This window comes from Papaver somniferum, unplaced genomic scaffold (genome assembly GCF_003573695.1).
Source record: "Papaver somniferum cultivar HN1 unplaced genomic scaffold, ASM357369v1 unplaced-scaffold_99, whole genome shotgun sequence".
Classification (NCBI taxonomy): Eukaryota; Viridiplantae; Streptophyta; class Magnoliopsida; order Ranunculales; family Papaveraceae; genus Papaver; species Papaver somniferum.
The window spans coordinates 5,574,464-5,593,479 of record NW_020653081.1 but is presented as its reverse complement, the minus strand read 5'-3'; the positions used below and the strand labels follow the sequence as shown (position 1 = coordinate 5,593,479).

General features: G+C 36.5%; 2 protein-coding genes across 2 annotated transcripts; one reads left to right on the top strand and one right to left on the bottom strand.

The window, feature by feature from the left end:
* The first annotated feature begins 1,185 nt into the window (after nucleotides 1–1,185).
* On the top strand, nucleotides 1,186–4,959 carry LOC113346470 (2-oxoisovalerate dehydrogenase subunit alpha 2, mitochondrial-like). The gene is made up of 9 exons (XM_026590021.1): nucleotides 1,186–1,489; nucleotides 2,370–2,507; nucleotides 2,760–2,942; nucleotides 3,057–3,214; nucleotides 3,304–3,403; nucleotides 3,531–3,642; nucleotides 3,795–3,934; nucleotides 4,014–4,199; nucleotides 4,642–4,959. The coding sequence occupies exons 1-9, from the start codon at nucleotides 1,307–1,309 to the stop codon at nucleotides 4,807–4,809; spliced, it is 1,368 nt and encodes a 455-aa protein (XP_026445806.1). The 5' UTR covers nucleotides 1,186–1,306; the 3' UTR covers nucleotides 4,810–4,959.
* Nucleotides 4,960–12,824: 7,865 nt separating this feature from the next.
* On the bottom strand, nucleotides 12,825–17,989 carry LOC113346503 (SAL1 phosphatase-like). The gene is made up of 8 exons (XM_026590052.1): nucleotides 17,560–17,989; nucleotides 16,882–16,957; nucleotides 15,580–15,653; nucleotides 15,286–15,485; nucleotides 14,134–14,344; nucleotides 13,945–14,043; nucleotides 13,688–13,841; nucleotides 12,825–13,222 (listed from the first exon to the last, which is right to left on the bottom strand). Exons 1-8 carry the CDS (start codon nucleotides 17,914–17,916, stop codon nucleotides 13,044–13,046), a joined length of 1,350 nt encoding a protein of 449 aa, XP_026445837.1. The 5' UTR covers nucleotides 17,917–17,989; the 3' UTR covers nucleotides 12,825–13,043.
* Between the last annotated feature and the right edge of the window lie 1,027 nt (nucleotides 17,990–19,016).

Genomic DNA, 19,016 nt, shown 5'->3' with positions numbered 1-19,016 from the left:
CAATATTGATTTCGACTTTGAAGATGTATCATCATTTGCTGGTGATGAAAACATCATAAGGTGGTGGTGGTGATTGTAGAGGATTGAACGAGGAGGCGGAGGTGCTGTTGGGAGCAGATCTGCAGGTACTGGTGTTGATTGTAGATGAGGTGTTATTGGTGGCCGATTTGAAGGTATTGGTGGTGGTTTTAGATGATAAAAGAAGGAGGTAGAAGTAGTGTTGGTGGCGGATCTGATGTACTGGTGGGAAAAACAAAAATAAGAGGAGGCGGTGTTGTTGATGGAAAATCGGTAGACGGAGAAGAAGAAGGTGATGATGGTGTTAATGGAGGAGACAGAGGTGATGATGGTGTTAATGGAGGAGACGGAGGTTCTGTTGGTGGCGGATCTGGACACATCGGTTGGTTTGATGGTGGCGGAGCTACTGTTGGTGATAGATCTGAATAGAAATAGACGAAAAAGAGACGAAGGTTTCGTGGAGGAGACGAAGGTGTTGCTGCTGGTGGTGACGGAGGTGTTGTTGCTGGTGGTGACAGAGGTGTTGCGATGGTGTTCATGGAGAGATATTTGTTGCTGCTGGTGTTAATGGTGGTGGGGAGATGAAGACCGCAGAAATAGAGAAAAGAAAGGAGAGAATAAGAAGACAAGATAAAAAGGGTATGTTTGGTTTTTTTTTAAATAATAAAAACTAAATTTGCACATTATTATTTGATCTGGGATTTTTGTGTCACTTTTTAATTAAGTGGTTTTCATTTATTAAAAATAATATGACTGGATTTTTTATACCACATGTTTGGTCATGTTGGTTTTATTTGACTAATTTTGTAAAAGTAAAGATAATGAACATCACGGTATTACGAACATGCCCACAAATTGCACACATACTTTTTTTTATCTCCTACCCACCTTACGCTAAGACTAACTAGTCATCCTTAGACTTTTGAAGAAATGTCAAATATACCAATCAAGGAATCCCCAAGATATACATGAAGCCTAGCCCTCCCTCCATCCATCTTGGTGTTGTTAATAAAAGTAGATAGGTACGGGTGGGGGATGGCCGATGGGCACTTCATGCTGATGTGTTGACATATCAGTTCAAACCATGGGCCCACACTGTCCAAAAGCGCCACAAACTTAGTATCATCCTTAACTCCCAGCTAAAAGTCTGAAAGGGACACACACTCTTGAATGCTCATCTCACTCAACCACTCTTTTTCCTGCTCTACCTCCTATATATTACGTGCAGAATTGTCTTTCTTTTCTACTTATTATTCCAACCCAGAGATTACAGAGAAAATCTTGAAAGATGGTTTTTTGGTTAATGGCAAGAACATCAAGAAAAATTACGGATCATCTTCATAGAAATATAGGGATTCTCAGAAGTTCATCATCCGCATGCAGTCTTCTCAACACAACTCGTAGGTTTGAATCAACTAAAGCAGACAAAGATATCAGTTTTGGATATGATACCAGTGATGATGAAAATCAGGCAAGTTTTTCATAGTTTTTCATATTTTGGTAATTTTTACTAAGTCTTTCTGGATGTTTTATGTTGAGGAAATAATTTCAGGGTCATCATCATGTTTTTAATCTTGTTGGTTAAAACTGTAACGATTAAACAATTCTTGAAGTGAAAATTTTAGATTATTTTAGTGAACAGAAAATTGGTCTTGCTCACCTAATTCCTACTGCAGTCTTTATTTCTGTTTAAGGAGCGATTAAATTAAGGATTTAGTGATATATACAGACTATCTATCGATACGGGGAAACATAGATCATTTTTAGTGTCACCGTTGTTGTATATGTACGACGCCTACTGCGAACCAAACGAATCATTAGATAACTCAACCTCCGGAAGTCATTTGGAATTTTGAAAAAGTCTTGAATAAACTATTTTTGTTGCAAAGATTTTCTCATTTGATTTTGGTACAAATTCAAATTGGCCCCACAAATCAACATAGAGTACATGGCTGTTTGCACTAGTTAGGCTTTTACATGTGATCACTGGGATGGTGCACATTGAAAACCATAATGAAATGAAAAGAATCATATCAAAAGAGGAAAAGAGAAACACAAAAGAAAAAAGTGAGTGCTGGATATAGTGTTAAAAGGAAAACCCTTCACTTGGTATGTAACGGTTTTTAACTTAGACTAGTAGAGATTCTAGTTTCGGCAGTCTTTTTGGTGTATGATGATTCGAACAAATTTGTAATCCTTAAACGAGATATATAAGCAATCTAGGACAATCATCACTGTCTACTTTCTAGTGTTCTGCATTTTTTTTAAAAAAAAGCAAGAAATGTTTTAACCTTCTTTAACATCAGACTTAATCAGAGGTGTTTTTCTCAAATGCAATTTGTAATTTGCAGGCCTTGGACTTTCCTGGAGGACGGGTTACATTCACTTCCCACATGAGATTCATACCAGAGTCCCCTGAAAAGCGGACACACTGCTATCGGGTTCTTGATGACAACGGAAAGACAATTATAGGCAGTCATTACCAAAATGTATTCAATCTCCTCCACCTTCTTTTACATTTTTTTTTTGTTGTTGTTGAAGATTGCCAAATAATCATCTCTTTGTGTACATACTTCAAATTTGCTAGATGAATGTGGTTCACCCACCCTTAGACTGTGACACTGTGTAATATACCGTTACTTTCTCCCACAACCAATTCTAGACCCTCGGATTGGCTTGCCAAAAAATTTACAAGCTGCCCATCCTAGCGAAGTACTAATTTTACACTGTGTACTAATCAGATAAGCAAAGAAGTTGCTGTAAAAATGTACAGTAATATGGTTACTCTTCAAGTCATGGACACCATATTTTACGAGGCACAGAGACAAGGAAGGATTTCCTTCTACCTTACCACAAATGGAGAAGAGGCAATCAACATTGCATCAGCTGCTGCCCTAACCCCAGATGATATTATCTTCCCTCAGGTTACTTAAACTCTTAATTTACAGTTTCATTTCACATTGTCTTCATTGCCATAACATGCCATAGGCTTCGGAAAGTGTGTTGCTTATCATGGCATGTTACCGAAATGGTTGCAGTATAGGGAGCCTGGAGTGCTGTTATGGCGTGGTTTCACCGTTCAAGAGTTTGCAAACCAGTGCTTTGGAAATGGTGCTGATTATGGGAAAGGACGACAAATGCCAATCCACTATGGGTCAAAGAAGCACAATTATGTAACTGTGTCATCAACAATCGCGTAAGCAGCTCATTTTGTTATATGATATTAAATTTTTGAATCAACCTCTTGCGTTAATATTTTACAAATCATTCTGTTCTCTTTGCCAGTACGCAGCTTCCCCAAGCTGTTGGCGCTGCTTATTCCCTTAAAATGGATAAGAAGGATGCATGTACAGTCACTTATTTCGGTGATGGCGGCACAAGTGAGGTATATTTCACATACACAGACTACAGATCGGTTTTGATGATTACTAGCTTTTCCAGACAAGAGAAAAGCAAAACCCCAACTTTGTTACTTGAGTTGTACCTTAATGTATCTTTCAATGTCTTTTCAGGGAGATTTCCATGCTGCCTTGAATTTTGCAGCTGTTATGGAAGCCCCTGTTGTTTTTATTTGTCGTAACAACGGATGGGCCATTAGCACCCCTACATCACAACAATTTCGAAGTACTTTCTGTCCCTTTCAGAAACCATAGATGTTTATATTCTCAAATTTAAGTATATAAATCATAAATGTATTTCTTGGGCCAAAAATGAAGTTCTGGCACTCTTTCCTTTCGGTAGAATATTAATACGAAGTTGTCATCAATGTCATGCAGGTGATGGTATAGTTGTGAAAGGTCAAGCTTATGGAATTCGCAGCATTCGTGTGGATGGGAATGACACTCTTGCAATGTACAGCGCAGTCCATGCAGCTCGTGAAATGGCGATAAAGGAACACAGGCCCATCCTAATTGAGGTACTAGGGACATTTCATTGAAGAAGACATTTGGGAAGTATAAGATGTTACTAATTGTTGGTCTGCTGAAAACTGACAGGCACTTACATATCGAGTAGGACACCACTCGACATCAGATGATTCTACCAAATACCGCCCAGTTGGTGAAATTGAACAGTGGAGAATGGCACGAGATCCTATAGCTAGATATCGGAAATGGGTTGAAAGTAATGGTTGGTGGAGTGATGAAGATGAATCACAGCTCCGAATTGAAGCTAGAAAGCAGGTATATATACGCTCTTTATATATATGTGTAAGATCAGGATCTCCTTTCACCCGGTTTCCACTCGCTTATAGAGCCCACAAGGAAACAATCTCTAAAGTGATCATAGAACACACTTCTATTCCAAGTCTGTTAAAGCTTGACTAAAAGTTGATCGCAATTTGCTAACTAAACCATCCCATTTTATCCGTTCATTGCCAAAATTGATGAGTTTAAAAAAGTTCTAGAACAATCTGAAAGTTCATGAGGGGGGTTTACATGATAGAGATCATTTTAACCAAAGAGACCCTTGACTCATCTTCATGAGGCACTTTAGGCCACATGCTGTACGGACAAAGGACATAGTAGATGCATGTAAAATTATCGTACAAATTGTTCGTCTGTGGAGTTATTGATCTATTTTCTGCATACATACAATTTGTTCTTTAATGGTTGCTTTCAACAGGTTCTGGATGCAGTTCAAGTTGCAGAGAGAGTGAAAAAACCTCCACTTGCAGAGCTCTTCACAGATGTATACGACCAGCCACCCTCCAATCTGCGTGAGCAAGAGAAGTTTCTTCGTGATATAGTCATGAAACATCCACAGGATTACCTTACTGATGTTCCTGTTTAAAATTATACAAATGTGTAAATGATCACCGATGTATTGGTGCACGTTGTTAATCAGAATGCCATAAACTATGATTCCTTTTAATATCTCAAAAAAAAAAAAAAGAATTCTTTAAAAAATATTTGGATTTCAGATTCCAAATTGAGTTTCCAAGTTGTCCGCAACTTATGTTCCTTTCTGCAGCTGCACTTTTCTGTTTTCTGCCGTTAAATTACAGTTTGACTCATTACATTTGATAACAAATGAAATGAAGATGCCTATACTTCAAATGTCAATTGACTACTCAATATTCAAACAAAGATAAAGAAGTTTGTCGAGTAATTATTGAGTATGCAAAATTCAAACACTCAAAGAACGGCGCTAATGACGCCTCCAATCCAAATCAACCTATTATTATTTAAAACTATTAGTCCCAATATCTATTAACTCAGTTTTAACTTTTCTTCTAAATTTCTCTAAATTCTGGTCTAAAATCCATGAATCTCTGATTACAATACTCTACCAATCTGTTTCGCAACAAGATGATGAATCTTAAGAAGCTCTTAACTCTTTTTTTACCCTCCTTTACGAAATTCTAGATTTTTATTTTCTGATTCCTTTTCACAAAATTTTCTGTCTTTTTCTTTGAGTTTTTTTTTCTCATCTTAGTTTGTCTTTGATTTCTAATACTAATGGGTTTCTAATTTTCTGGCAGGCTCCTCATTCAATATATAATGGAAGGCATCCGGTTTTGAACTATTGCATTTTCTACTCTTCTTCTGTCAACTATATTGTTGCAGTCAAGTTTCATCAACTCCAAGGTGGATGAAAACAGTATGTTCCAGTATTATAGTTTGGATTATGTTTATGATCATAATGAAGTTAGTGAGTTCATCAGCAGTGAGTTCATTTTCCGAGTTGAGTTTCGACAATTACAAAGTTTTCAGATCCAAAATTTTAAAATTCAAAAACAACACCTTCCCAAAATTAGTTTGCGTGATTATAGGAAATACAACTCCCTTGACATTACGTATCAGTTGACTCTCTTTCTTTTCCATATAAAGTATTATTCTCCATATTATCAAAGAAATTTTTTTCTTAAAAATACTCAGCACAGTTATACCAGTATAACAAAATATGGTTATCTTCGGAAGGTTTTGCATATTTATAAGAGCAAGAAATCAGAACTTCTTCTCATATTATTCTTTAGAGGAAAAAAGCAACCTCAAGATTTCATAGAAATGTCTTCTTCTTCAAACAATCAAGTTTCTGGCATTACCTCTCAGATGCAAATAACTAGGATTCGAGACTTTGGAGATAAACAAGTAAGGCGTGTTGTAGGTTCTTCAAGAGCTTTATCTGTAGCTACAAATGAATGGAAGCATACTCTTATTGGTAAACTCCATTCCAAAGATCCTGTAGAAAATGAAGTTGTAAGGAAAGAAGTTATTGAATTATGGAAGCAATACAAAACTAAAGAGATTCGTGGTATGGACAAAAACATTTATCTTTTCAAGTTCAGTTCTGATGAAGTTATGAAAGCTGTGCTTAAAAAAGTCCATGGAATGTTGCAAAGAGTCATCTCAATCTAAAAGAGTATGATTCATCTATTGCTATCAAGGATCAAACATTCACTCATCAAGAATGGAATGTTCAATTCAAAAATCTGCTGATTGAACATCACTTTGTGCAAGTAATAGATGAAGCACTAATTGAGATGGGAACTAATATTCATACAATCCCAGAGAACTGTAGACATGGTTATGGAAGTATGATTACTGCAAGGGTGAAAATTTATCTTAAGAAACCATTACACAGGGGTGGTTGGAGGAACACAACAGCAGGTGGTGTTACTTGGGTTAGATATCTCTGGGAAAGACAACCACATTCTCTTTGTCCCAATTGTTTTGTTATTGATCATGACGAGGAGGAATGTGCGAATGTTGCTGAAGATCTTAAGATAAGAAGATATACTAATGATGAGTATATCAACTACTGCAATAATTTGGATACTCAGTATGGTGTGGAGATAATAGATGACTTGGATTTAATGTTGAAACAAATTTGTGGAGCAAGCATAAGAAAAATTAATGCTGAAAAAGAGGAACATGAAGAGGAAAGAAGAACTAAAAGATCAAGAGGTGATGATAGCAGTAATGTTAGCAGCTCAAATTGTCCTCAAGGTACTGGAAATACTACTTTATATGGAGATATTGATGGCAAGGACCATGACTTGGCTGAGGAAGGAGATCAAAATGCAAGGGAGATCTTTCATGGAATGAATGAGGCATCTGCTAATTTGGTAATTCTCTTTGATAGACTTTCCTTTTTGTCTTTGCATAAAAATAGTTGATGCCATAGTCTAGTTCCAAAAACGAAAATTCTAGCTTGGAATATCCAAGGTCTGGCCAAAAAATTCACTAAAGATCAACTTTTTATCCTTATTAAGAAACAATCCCCAGATTTCTTATTTCTGTCTGAAACCAAAGTTGATTGTGATAGAATGAAAGCTCTTGCTAACTCTTTGAACTACTGTAATCATGTATGTATTGATAGAGTATGTCTTGCTGGTGGTTTGATTCTCATGTGGAAAGACGGTATCATCTGTGATGTTCAAAATGTTTCTAATAATATGATTCATGTTGTTACTAGGATTGAACCTAATAACCCAGAAGTTCTAGTTACTTTCATGTATGGTTCCACCTACTTTGATAAAAAAAAGGAGCAATGAGATTATTTTTTAAATATTAGTGAAAATATAATGCAACCTTGGATAGTTATAGGTGATCTTAACTTCCATATTCATGATTTGCATAATAGCACAGGTTACACTAATGATGATAAATATGTTCAAGACCAAATGAATATATGTGGCCTCATGGATATAGGCTATACTGGTAGGGATTTTACTTGGTCTAGTAATAAATTTGGCACTGGCATAAGAAAATCTAGAATTGACATGGCTATAGGAAACAGTCACTGGTGCATGAACTTTCCTCAGGCTAAGTTGTCCCATTTAGTGCAAGCTGGCTCTGACCACTGTCCTATTCTTCTTACTCCTACTGGAATTGACAATCCTAAAACTTGGAGACCTTTTAAATTCTTTGCCATGTGGATGAAACACTTTTCTTTTAAAAATCAGTTACAAGTTGCTTGGAATAATGATACCCATGGATCTCCTGCTTTTAAACTTGTCTCTAAACATCAAAACACTAGGCTAAGATTATCTCAATGGAATAGAATTGAGTTTGGTGACATAGATAGGAATATCAACAATATTCAAACCCAACTGGAAATGGTTCAGAAAGCTCCTATTACAGCAGCTCAGCATGATAGAATAGTTAGTCTCACTAAGAATTTGGATGACTTGTTTGATATTAAAACTGAATTTTATAGACAAAAAGCTGGTGATAAGTTTATTACAGAAATGGACAACAATACTAGATACTTTCATACATTGGCTAACAGAAGAATGTGTAGGAAAAATATTGATTCTTTGTGTGATGATAATGATGTTTTGTATGATGATAGAGATGACATTGCCAATTTACTTATTAATCATTTTTGAGTCTGTTAGTAAAACCTCGATACCTTGCTTATCTGCTACTACTTTTGATATTTTGCCTACAATCATCTCTGACCAGAACAATCTTGAGTTCACTAGAATTCCTACTGGTGATGAAATACATAATATTGTTAAAATATGTAAGTCTGGAGTTCTCCAGGACCTGATGGTTTTCAGGCTGGCTTTTACCAAGCCAACTGGGATATAGTTGGTCATGATGTTATCATTGCTATTCAAAGTTTTTTTGAAAATGGTTTTACGCCCTCTACTTTCTTTGATACCTAAGACTGATAAAGCTAAAAGCCCAGTCCTATAGGTTTGTGTAACACAGTGTATAAAATCATCTCAAAAATAATTGCTGATAGAATAAAACCACACTTGAAACACCTTATTCCCCCCTATCAAGCTGCCTTTGTCCCAGGGAGAGCCATACATGACAACATCATTGTTGCTCATGAAATGATACATACTATGAAACACAAAGAAGGAAGTAGTGGCACTATGGCTCTAAAACTTGACCTATCAAAGGCTTTTGATAGGATTGAATGGCCTTTTTTATTAGGCATACTTAGGAAATTGGGTTTTAATGAGAAATTTTGTGGTTATATAGAACAGTGTGTTTCAACTACTCAAATTGCTATACTTTTGAATGGTTCTCCCACTAAGTGTTTCACACCCTCAAGAGGTATTAGGCAAGGTGATCCACTTTCACCTTATCTTTTTATTCTATGCATGGAATATCTTTCTAGGCTTCTCTTATATGCTGAAACTAACCATGTAATTTCAGGTGTTAAGGCAACTAGAAATGCTCCAGGTATCACTCACTTAATGTTTGCTGATGACATAATAATTTTTACTAAAGCTGATATGCATAATGTGAATGGTATTATGTCCGTCCTTGATGAGTTTGGTAAAGTTTCTGGTCAAGTCTTGAACTTGGACAACTCAAGTGTTTAATTTAGTCAGAATATCAGCCCAAGCACTAGACAGTTTCTTGCTACTCAACTTAAAATGTCTGAAATGAAGGATTCTGATAAATATGTAGGAGTAACCTTATTGATAAGTGGAAACAAAACTAGAGCTTTTAATCCTGTCATGCAATCTTTTGGTACTAGGCTAAAAAATTGGAAAGGGAAAATAATGAATCATTCTGCAAGATCTACCATGCTAAAACATGTTCTTAACACTTTACGAACTCATCAAATGGGTGTTTTTAGAATGCCTAAGACCATGATTGACAAAATGGATTCCATCTAAAAACATTTCTGGTGGGGTCATCAAAACAATAGAGGTCACTGTCCTATAGGATGGAATAAGCTTAGTATCCCTAAATCTTTAGGTGGACTAGGTTTTAGAAACCTTGAGCATTTCAACACTTCTATGCTCACTAAACTTGCTTGGAAAGCCTGTAATGAAAGTGATTCTCTTTGTATGCAGATCATTAGATCTAAATATGACAATAATGGTAGTTTACTTCATATTGATAAGCTTAAAGATGATTGTTCTTGGTTATGGAGAAGTTTTTACTCTGGTCTTGAGGTGGTTCAATAGCATTCCATGTGGATTGTTCAATGTGGAACCAAAATTAACATTTGGTTAGATAATTGGATTATAGGCTACAATAGTCCACCTGTCCCAGTAATGGGACTTTCTAATCTAAATTCTTATAGCTTGGTCTGTGATCTTTTTATACCAAATACTAGAACCTGGAATACTGATCTTGTTGTTTCTTTGTTTAATCATGAGACTGCTACAACTATTCTCAACATGAATGTTCCTTTAACTGGTCAAGATTATCTAATTTGGAAACCAGATAGAAAAGGTAGATTTTCAGTCAAAAGTGTTTACAGTACTTTATGTGTTGATTATGTCAATAATGCTATAAGTAATGAAGTTATTCCTAAAGAGGTCTGGAAAAAGCTCTGGCATATGAGAGTTCCTCATAGAGTTCAGTTATTTCTATGGAAGTGTTTGAAAGACATTGTGCCAACTAGAGAGAAAATTTCAGTTTATAAACAGGACATAGAGCATCACTGTAGTTTTTGCAATCATTATATGGAAACTAGTTCTCATATCTTTCTAGATTGTCCTTATGCAAGGTCAGTCTGGTTAGGTGTGAATATTAACATCTCAATTGTTTTTCAGAATTTCAATTCTTTTCATGATTGGCTGGTAAGTTGGTTTTCAAACCATACTAATATTCAGGGTACCCGTTTTGCAGATGAAGATTATATTTGTAAACTTATGTGCACTGTCTGGTACATTTGGAAAGATAGATGCAACTTGGTTTTTCAGAATGCTAAACCAAATGCTTATAGTACAATTTCTAGAATTCAGACTTTGTATCAGCAATGTACTCTTTCATATTCCACTGCCAGGACAAATGAGAGCAATCATGCAATAATAAAGACTTGGTTACCTCCTGAAACTGATTATGTGAAAATAAACATTGATGCTTCTTATATGTATGAAACTAAAAAAAGAAGTGTTGGACTGATTATTCAGGGCTGTGCAGGTACCACACTAGGGGTCAAAGGAGTAAATCTAGATGAGGAAGTGGAGGCAGAATTTGGAGCTGAGTATTTTGAGTGCAAAGCTTTATTATTTGCAGTTGAATGGATGGAGCGTTTAGACTACAAGAAGGTGGTTTTTGAAATGGATTGTGATAATGTGGTGAACTCTCTGCAAAGAGTGGATTCTCAGATACATTGGCATAACCACCATTTACTTTCAGCTATTAAAAATAAATTTTCTAGTTCAATTTTTGGTTCTGTAAGTCAGTTTATAGATTGAGTAATAGTGTGGCTCATTCTATAGCTGAAAAAGCTAGGCTTGAAGCCAATAACTTTATTTATATGAACCACTATCCTCCTGATATCATTAGATTGACAGGAGATGATTACGTAAGATTTCAAATCAATTAATGAATAATCTTTTAGTATAAAAAATAAAAATAAAAACCTATTATTATTACGGGATAAAGCCAAGACGACTGGCCCATTTAATCATCCTTCTAAGTGAAGTGATAATCTTTGTTGACTCACCCATTTAATCATCGGGATGACAACAGAGAATGACACGACAAGCTGGGAACGAAGAGGCAGGCACCATTACCTCTTCAAGGTAATGGGCATGATGGAAACAACATCAACCTTGGTTGGTGCTTCAAGAAAAATAAATAAAAAGAAAGTGAAAAAATGAACCCTTATTTTGGGCGTACTGAAATCTTACTAGGCATACTGCATAAAGATAAAAAAGGTTGTGAAATAGCAAAATCAGATTTACCCCTTAACCCATTTTTTTAATGAAAAATATGCCCTTTACGAATTAGTGTTAGTAATATTGATTACAGATTAAATATTTTGTTTAGTGATTAAGATAATTTTCAGAATTATAAAGGTTGTTTAGATGATTTTTTGGATCATGGTTCGGCGAAACAAGTTGAGGTTCGGCTCACATCTATGAGCCGAATCTACCAATTGATGAACGGTTCGGCTCACTGAATCTGTTTACTGCATGTGTCGAACCTATAATTTTCAATTCCAACCCTTTTTAGTTCGGCTTATATGAAAGTTTCATAGTAAGCCGAACAACATCGTGAATAGCCCTGAAAAAAAATAATTACTGGTTCGGCTTATATTTCGAAAATCGTATGAGCTGAACATCAATTTGTTATTTTTGGGTTAAAATATTGTTATTGGTTCGGCACATATTGAGAATATCGTAATAGCCGAACCTCGTAAATGTGCTAGGTTCGGCACATATTATGATTATCGAATACGCCGAACCCCTATGCGTCTCTATCTGTGACTAGGTTCGGCTTGAAATTTCATGCCGAACTGTTCATATACACTTACAAGAGCTTTTGTGAAGAACAGTTCGGCTAAAAACGCAACTCAATTTTGAGCCGAACCCAACACTGTAACCGTCATTTAATCGATGAAAAACAGCAAATAGGAGATTGTGTTTGTAAAACTTACTTTCTTATCCTCATTTCCGGAGTTGGAGATGCAGTTGGTTCAATTTCTGATACAATTGGTGGTAGATTTTCAGTTTCTACACCTTCATCTTCAATTGGTTCTTCTTCTTCAATTGATGGATTAGAAGACGATTTGGTTTGCGTAGTGCGTAGTCCCTGCTTTTCTTTGTACAAGTCATTATGTGGTTGAGTTTAATCGACGATCAAATTTTTACGAATCGACAATTAATCACGGTGATGAATTTTTTTTCGCAGGAGCGGGAAGAGTTCGGCTAGAGGAGGAGGAAGAAGAAGAGATATTAAGGGAAACTGATTTTGGTTTTTTAGAAAACTGATTTTAGATTTTTGTATTAAGGGTATATAGGTAATTGAACTACCCATAGGGTACCCCTTATAAGGTCACCCAAGATGGGACTATTGTTTTGTATGCCTAGAAAGATTTAGATATGCCCAAAATCAGGGTTCGAAAAAATTAACAAGAATTACCGGCCAACAAAAACATCCAACATATCTTTTTACTCATTCTGGGCACAATTTTGCATAAACCCATGACAAAGCTGGCAGGAAGAATCTTAATTGAACATTGCATTGCATAATCTTAGAAAAATGTTCAAATTAAGCTTTAGTTGTTTCTTTTATTGTTTTACACTGGAACTGAAAGACAACATATGGGGTCGTTCACCCATTTTTGTCAGAAAAGAGAGTGGAGATGAATCACAAGGATGGACCTGTTGGAGGTGATGACGCCTCACGTAAAGAATCTTGAACAGCTTTCAAGAGCAACGGCATCAGCTTCTGGTTGGTGACTATTATACCCGTGTCAAGATCCAAATATTTACCCTTTGAGAAATCCAATGGTTTCCCCGCAGCATCTGATACCACAGCGCCGGCTTCTGCAATAAACAAACAAACACAGAATTAGAGGAGCTTTACATCAATATAACAGCAATCTCCTCAAACGAGTAGTTAGATTACAAACAAAATAGAACAAATAACTGCCTGCATAAACGAGTGATATTCAGGGGACCATCAACAAGATATCCATAGTTAGTGTAGGACCACATGCGGGGGTTCAAACTGGACAGTTCTCGTTAAGAATACAAAGGGGAGAGCTATCGAACAATATAGATAACAGGTTCCAACTTCTAAAAGTTGACAACAACAAGTACGAAGACCAAAAGGGAGCCAACACTTAGAGTTCCTTGGTGCCTCAGGTTTCCAGATTGCAAAATAGTCCCAGAAGTTACTAAAAAAACTTCCGATGTATCAATAAATTCTAGAGAATTACCAAGATGAGAAATTAAAATAATGTTACAGATCAGAACATCAAGACGAAAAATAACAATTAACTACTGTACCTGTCACCACAATGCAGCCAGCCGCGTGATCCCAAATTTTTTCTCGGTAGCCCTTGTGGGGGAAACGTAAATATATAGCTCCATCTCCTCTGGATAATGCCCCATATTTTGCTTGACTATCAATTCTGACTGGTGGTGCTTTCACACCTAGTTTCTGTAACAGATGTAACATTAGGATGTCATACTCTCGAGAGGGCAGTGTGGGTGTAAATTTTGAGAACATTTTTGAGCTGAGTGGGGCTGGATGAAGGCAATACCGTAGCTATCGAGCCAGACAGACTGAATGTTGTATGTGCTGCTTCAAATGATTCAAAGAATGATGCTTCTGCAGGGTTTTCAATGGCACTCACATGCACCTGAATGGCAACAGGAGACTGCAGAGCATCAAACACCTGACCAGATAAAGTTTAAACTAGACAGGCATTTAGATCATTAGATGCATTTACCTTTTTGTGTGAAGACCCATCCAAGGACTGCATGTAAGTTCCAGAACCAATGGTAGCATAGAAAAGACAGCCAACTTGGTTTTGTGAAGAAGATTGATCAGTGTTGGCTATTGATGCTAGGGGAAGATTCGGACAACCTAGGACACCCAAAACAACCTTTCCTTCATCTAACAATGCTAATGCTATTGCATATTGATCTCCTCTTACGAACCTGGAATCAAGCATCGGAAGTATAAGAATGCAACCACAGTCATCTCAAACAGATGAGTCAAAAATAGAGGAGAGGAAGAGAAGTGCACAAAAGAAAGAACTAACTTACTAAAAAAAAAGAGACGAGTGTAGCATTAGCATACGTCATTCAATGTAGAAGTAGAACATGGTACTTGATATAATTAAACTAAAAGCCCATCCTAGTTTTGTGAGTGTTTCACACAATAAATGAATGTTAGTTACAAAAAATGACTTATCAAACTAGATCAATCAATTCACCGCATACAGTGGAAACACAGAATTTTAGCCAGGAATTCTTAACTAGGGCTATGGTATAGGTGCTCCTGAAAATTTTATGTAAAATTAAACTTTAGCTGCCACCCTGAGAGGGTGTATAATGAACTTTGAGCAAATCTGTTGCATAAATGGCGTCTAAATTATTGCAGTTGGCCAACATTAAATATTTTACTAGTTTTGGTATTCAGGTACTCTTGGTTAAGCATGATGCACAGATGGAGATACGTATTCATATCACAGTTGCAGCATTTAGTTAGATCTTTCTATTGGAGATAAAACTAGTAGGCTGACTTAGTTTTATTTTTCAGTTCCTATAGCTCATTGAAATATGAAAATGGGCTGTGACTTGTGTTATTCTTCGTGATCATGTTAATCCATACAGGCCATGTGATGTGAGTCAGATTTCTGATTTCTAAGTAAGCCCCACTTATAACCTATCAGTGCCTCAGATAGATCAATCGAGTACACTTCCCAAGCACTGAAAGTACCAAAACGGGAAGGAAACCAAATGAAAGGAGACAAGAAATACAAAATAAAATTTAGTTGAATCTCAATTTGATTATTGTTAAAGCAATATGATAAAAATTATTTATAGGATCCAAAACAATGATATACAAATGGCCAAGTTTGGAGTAACAAGCTTACCCTTTAGTGCCATCTATAGGATCCAAAACCCAATGCCGCCCAAGGGGACCTCCTTCAGACTTTCCACTATCAATGGCAGTAAGAACATCTTCTGCGGACAAAACCTTGTTTTCTCCATCACTCGCTAGAGTATCATTCATAAGTTCTCTTATGCGTTGAAGCACTTCTTGTGAACCATCATTACGGAGATCTCCAGAATCCTGGAGTACTTAAAATTGTAAAATTTGCATCCAAGACGAATGAGGAAGACTCAGTTGGCAATAGCCACTCTATGTCTCAGAAAGATACACCTACCTCCTCCGCAACCAAAGAAAAGGATTCAGAAGGAAGTTCCTTTTCCAGAATATAGCTGACCAATGCCTGTGAACCTGCACAATTTCAGAGACAAGCTTAGAAACTACCTGTCAAGTATATAATACTAACAGTAGTAAAGAGCAGTAAAAAGAAGCATCCATATTAAAGCTGTGAAATGTGATAAATGACAACCAGCGACTATCAACCAAAAGCATTGAAACTCATACAGTAGTATGTGGTAGTGAACTAAATCAGATATCAATTTTCCTAAAGTAAAATTAGAGCATCAGTAAAAAGATTTTTTACTTGGCTAGTGAAAAAGTGCATGCTGCACAATTATAGAGAATTATGCAACACCTTTGAAGTCAGAATCCTGCCTATGTGAGAATGCATTTAACCTGCATATCATGTTACTGAATACTCACATCACTGTACTTGTTTCACCTAACTACTCAGTGTGGAGGCATGAATTAATATGGGAGGGTTAGTTTTCCGCAGCTGACAAGTGACAAAAGCAATTGGTGCATCATCATTTGAGGGAAGTGGTGGCCACATGCGTATGATGTATCCTGTGTTTATTTGTTCCTCTGGCCAAATTCCAAGACCATGCCCAGTCTATTATAGTGACTCACTGACTTACAATTATCTTCTTTTTTGATCACATGACATTAAACACAATCAACTTATCAACCCAAGATTTTGCATATCAAGGAGCAATATACAGGTGCCATATCACAGCAACTCTTATGTACTTTGACAAACTCGGTCAAATTACAACTTCATAACAACAACTAAAGCATGAAGTCAATTGAAAATAGGGTGCACAAATTTGAGATTATGACAGAAGTAAATAGTGTCTATTCTACAAGTGGAAACAGTTTAAGATGAACTGCGATTTCAAGAAAAAAAGTGATTTATCAGCATACAGAGACCGTATAGAGACAATACCCAATAAAAACCATAAGATTCCAACACCCTGATTATACTATAACACATGTTAGAACTTATGAAGAATTCAAGACGACCAATTAACTTGAAATTTGAGTTTCTGTCTTAATTCAAATCCCCGTTTGCAAATTCTAGTAGTAAGTAGTAACTTTAAGCGTACCAAATCCCCGTTTGCAAATTCTAGTAGTAAATAGGTCTTAAATTTAACCAAAATTAGAAACATGCGTCAAGGAATTCTTCAAATGAACCAGTTTATCTAACAATGGAATGATAAACAGAAGAAGAGAAAACACCCAGTGAAATTTAGCTTCACAAATTAGATATAACCAGTGGAAAGAAAGATGGATATCATACCATAATCTGCCACTGTAACTGGACTTTTATCTGACTTTGATTGAACGTCTGATTGTAGAAGTACTTTTTGCACCTTCTGGAGAAACAAACAGGTAGACATACTCGTGTTACATTGTCATATCACAGCTACAAAGAGACTCAAGAGAATATATGAAACAAGCATATACAGCATTAGGGAATCAATTGGGAAACTAATTCTCAACAAAAAAGTATGTTTAATAGGCTTAACCCTGAGGTCATTAAGCTTTGGAATTTCTGCTTAAAAAGTGCGTTGTTGTACGAGAAAGAGGGAAACTGTCAATAAATCCCTTACATTGCAACATTCTGGAATTCGATTCGATACAATAACTACATCTACTTCTACTATAGTTGAGCTTCTATACAATAAAATGAAAATCTGTAACTGACTAGAAAACCACAAGACATTGGGGAAAACTAATTTCAACCCTTCGGTAAGTATATAAGCATACACACAAATTCAATCCGTTGCTAGACTGAGGATTCATTAGGATGATAATTATTCATTTTTTTCTTACTTACAATCAAAACAAAAATGGAAACTGTAAATCTAGGTTTTGCTCAAAGTGAAGATTTTTGATAAGTGGGGTTTTCCAGAACAAACATGGTAATGAAATATCTACAAAGGAGATAGAGAGAGAGGGAGAGGGGCGGTCTTGCCTGGCAGAATCGGGAGGCAATAGTGACTGCTTTCTTGGCTGCGGCCAACTCCTTTTCGTAAGACATTGAAGCTACTACTCTAGTGGTGGTGGTTTTTGTTCTTAGAAAGAGAGAAAAGACTGGTGGTTTCTTTGCTGGTTTGGGCGAGAGGAAAATTGAAGAAGAAGAAGATTTTAAAGCGCGTGCCCCTGGAAAATTAAGTAATGCTGCTGAGGATGCCATGCCCATGGCCTTATCAAGCAGAATAAATGACGCCATTATTGCCATTGATGGACTTGTTGTTGGCGCCAGATACGGATATATTAAAACTTCATAGCCAAAGGGGATAATTGATACAAGGCGAGGCAAGTTAAGCATGTTTGTAATAACCAACCAATTTTACATTTTTAAATTTCAGAAATTGTCATGGAATTTAAGCTCAGACGTTTGGGAAATCAAATCTCAAAGTCTCAAATCAACTAGATTATTATTGCTGGTTGATTAACACCCCCAATTTTTGTTGCTGTTCTACATTTGTTTAACCATTCGGCAAACGGGAGTGAAATTGAATCAAACTATTTAGCTGCACGATTCTCATCTGGCATGAGGGCAAATTTGTCTTTACATTATTGGTCTACCCTTATAGCCCGTTCGGTTGGGAGAATTAGAATCCTAGGAATTCAATTATGGGGTAATCCAATTCTTGGAATTTGATTCCAATCCAAAAATTTATGTTCGGTTGAGGTAATTCAATTACCTTTATTTTTATCCCGGAATCCAATTCCATTGCATCATTGGACCAACGCAATGGAAATCTATCATTTTGGAGGGAGTTGGATTCCTATGAATTAAAATTCCTAATTACATAGAGTTCATTCGCCCCGTTCGGTTCAAGGAATTGGATTCCAAGGAATACAATTCCTTGAAACGAACGGGCTGTTAGGGCAATTCCTATGACAATGGCCAAATCCATTTTTTTGGTTGAGCCAGGTGGGTGGCCAAACTGGCTTTTTCACCATGGTAAAGCACTGGGCTGTCTATCATCAAGCGCCCGTTCTTGAGACACACGCTGGCGTTGGTACATGCGTTGAGAATACAAACGCTGGCGTCGAAAACACAAAATCTGGCGTTGAAAACACAAACTCTGGCGTTGGTCCTATCAACGCGGGAGTGAGAAACAAAATCGCCAACGTTCATATTTCCAACGACCATAATTCCAACGTCTATATTTGCAAAACTATAAATTCCTTCAACTCATTTCATTTTCAGTCACAGCACTACTATTTCCTTCTTATAAATCAAAATTTTTTGATACGATATGAGCGGCATTTTAAAAAAAGCGGTCAATACTATAAAGAAGAGAAGAGATCGAAGAAATGAACCAGAACGTCGACCTGCCACAGGTATAGATTTTTCTCAAAATCGGGAAGCAGAGTTTGCTGCGCCGAGTGTCGTTGTTCGTCCATCATTAGTCCAAG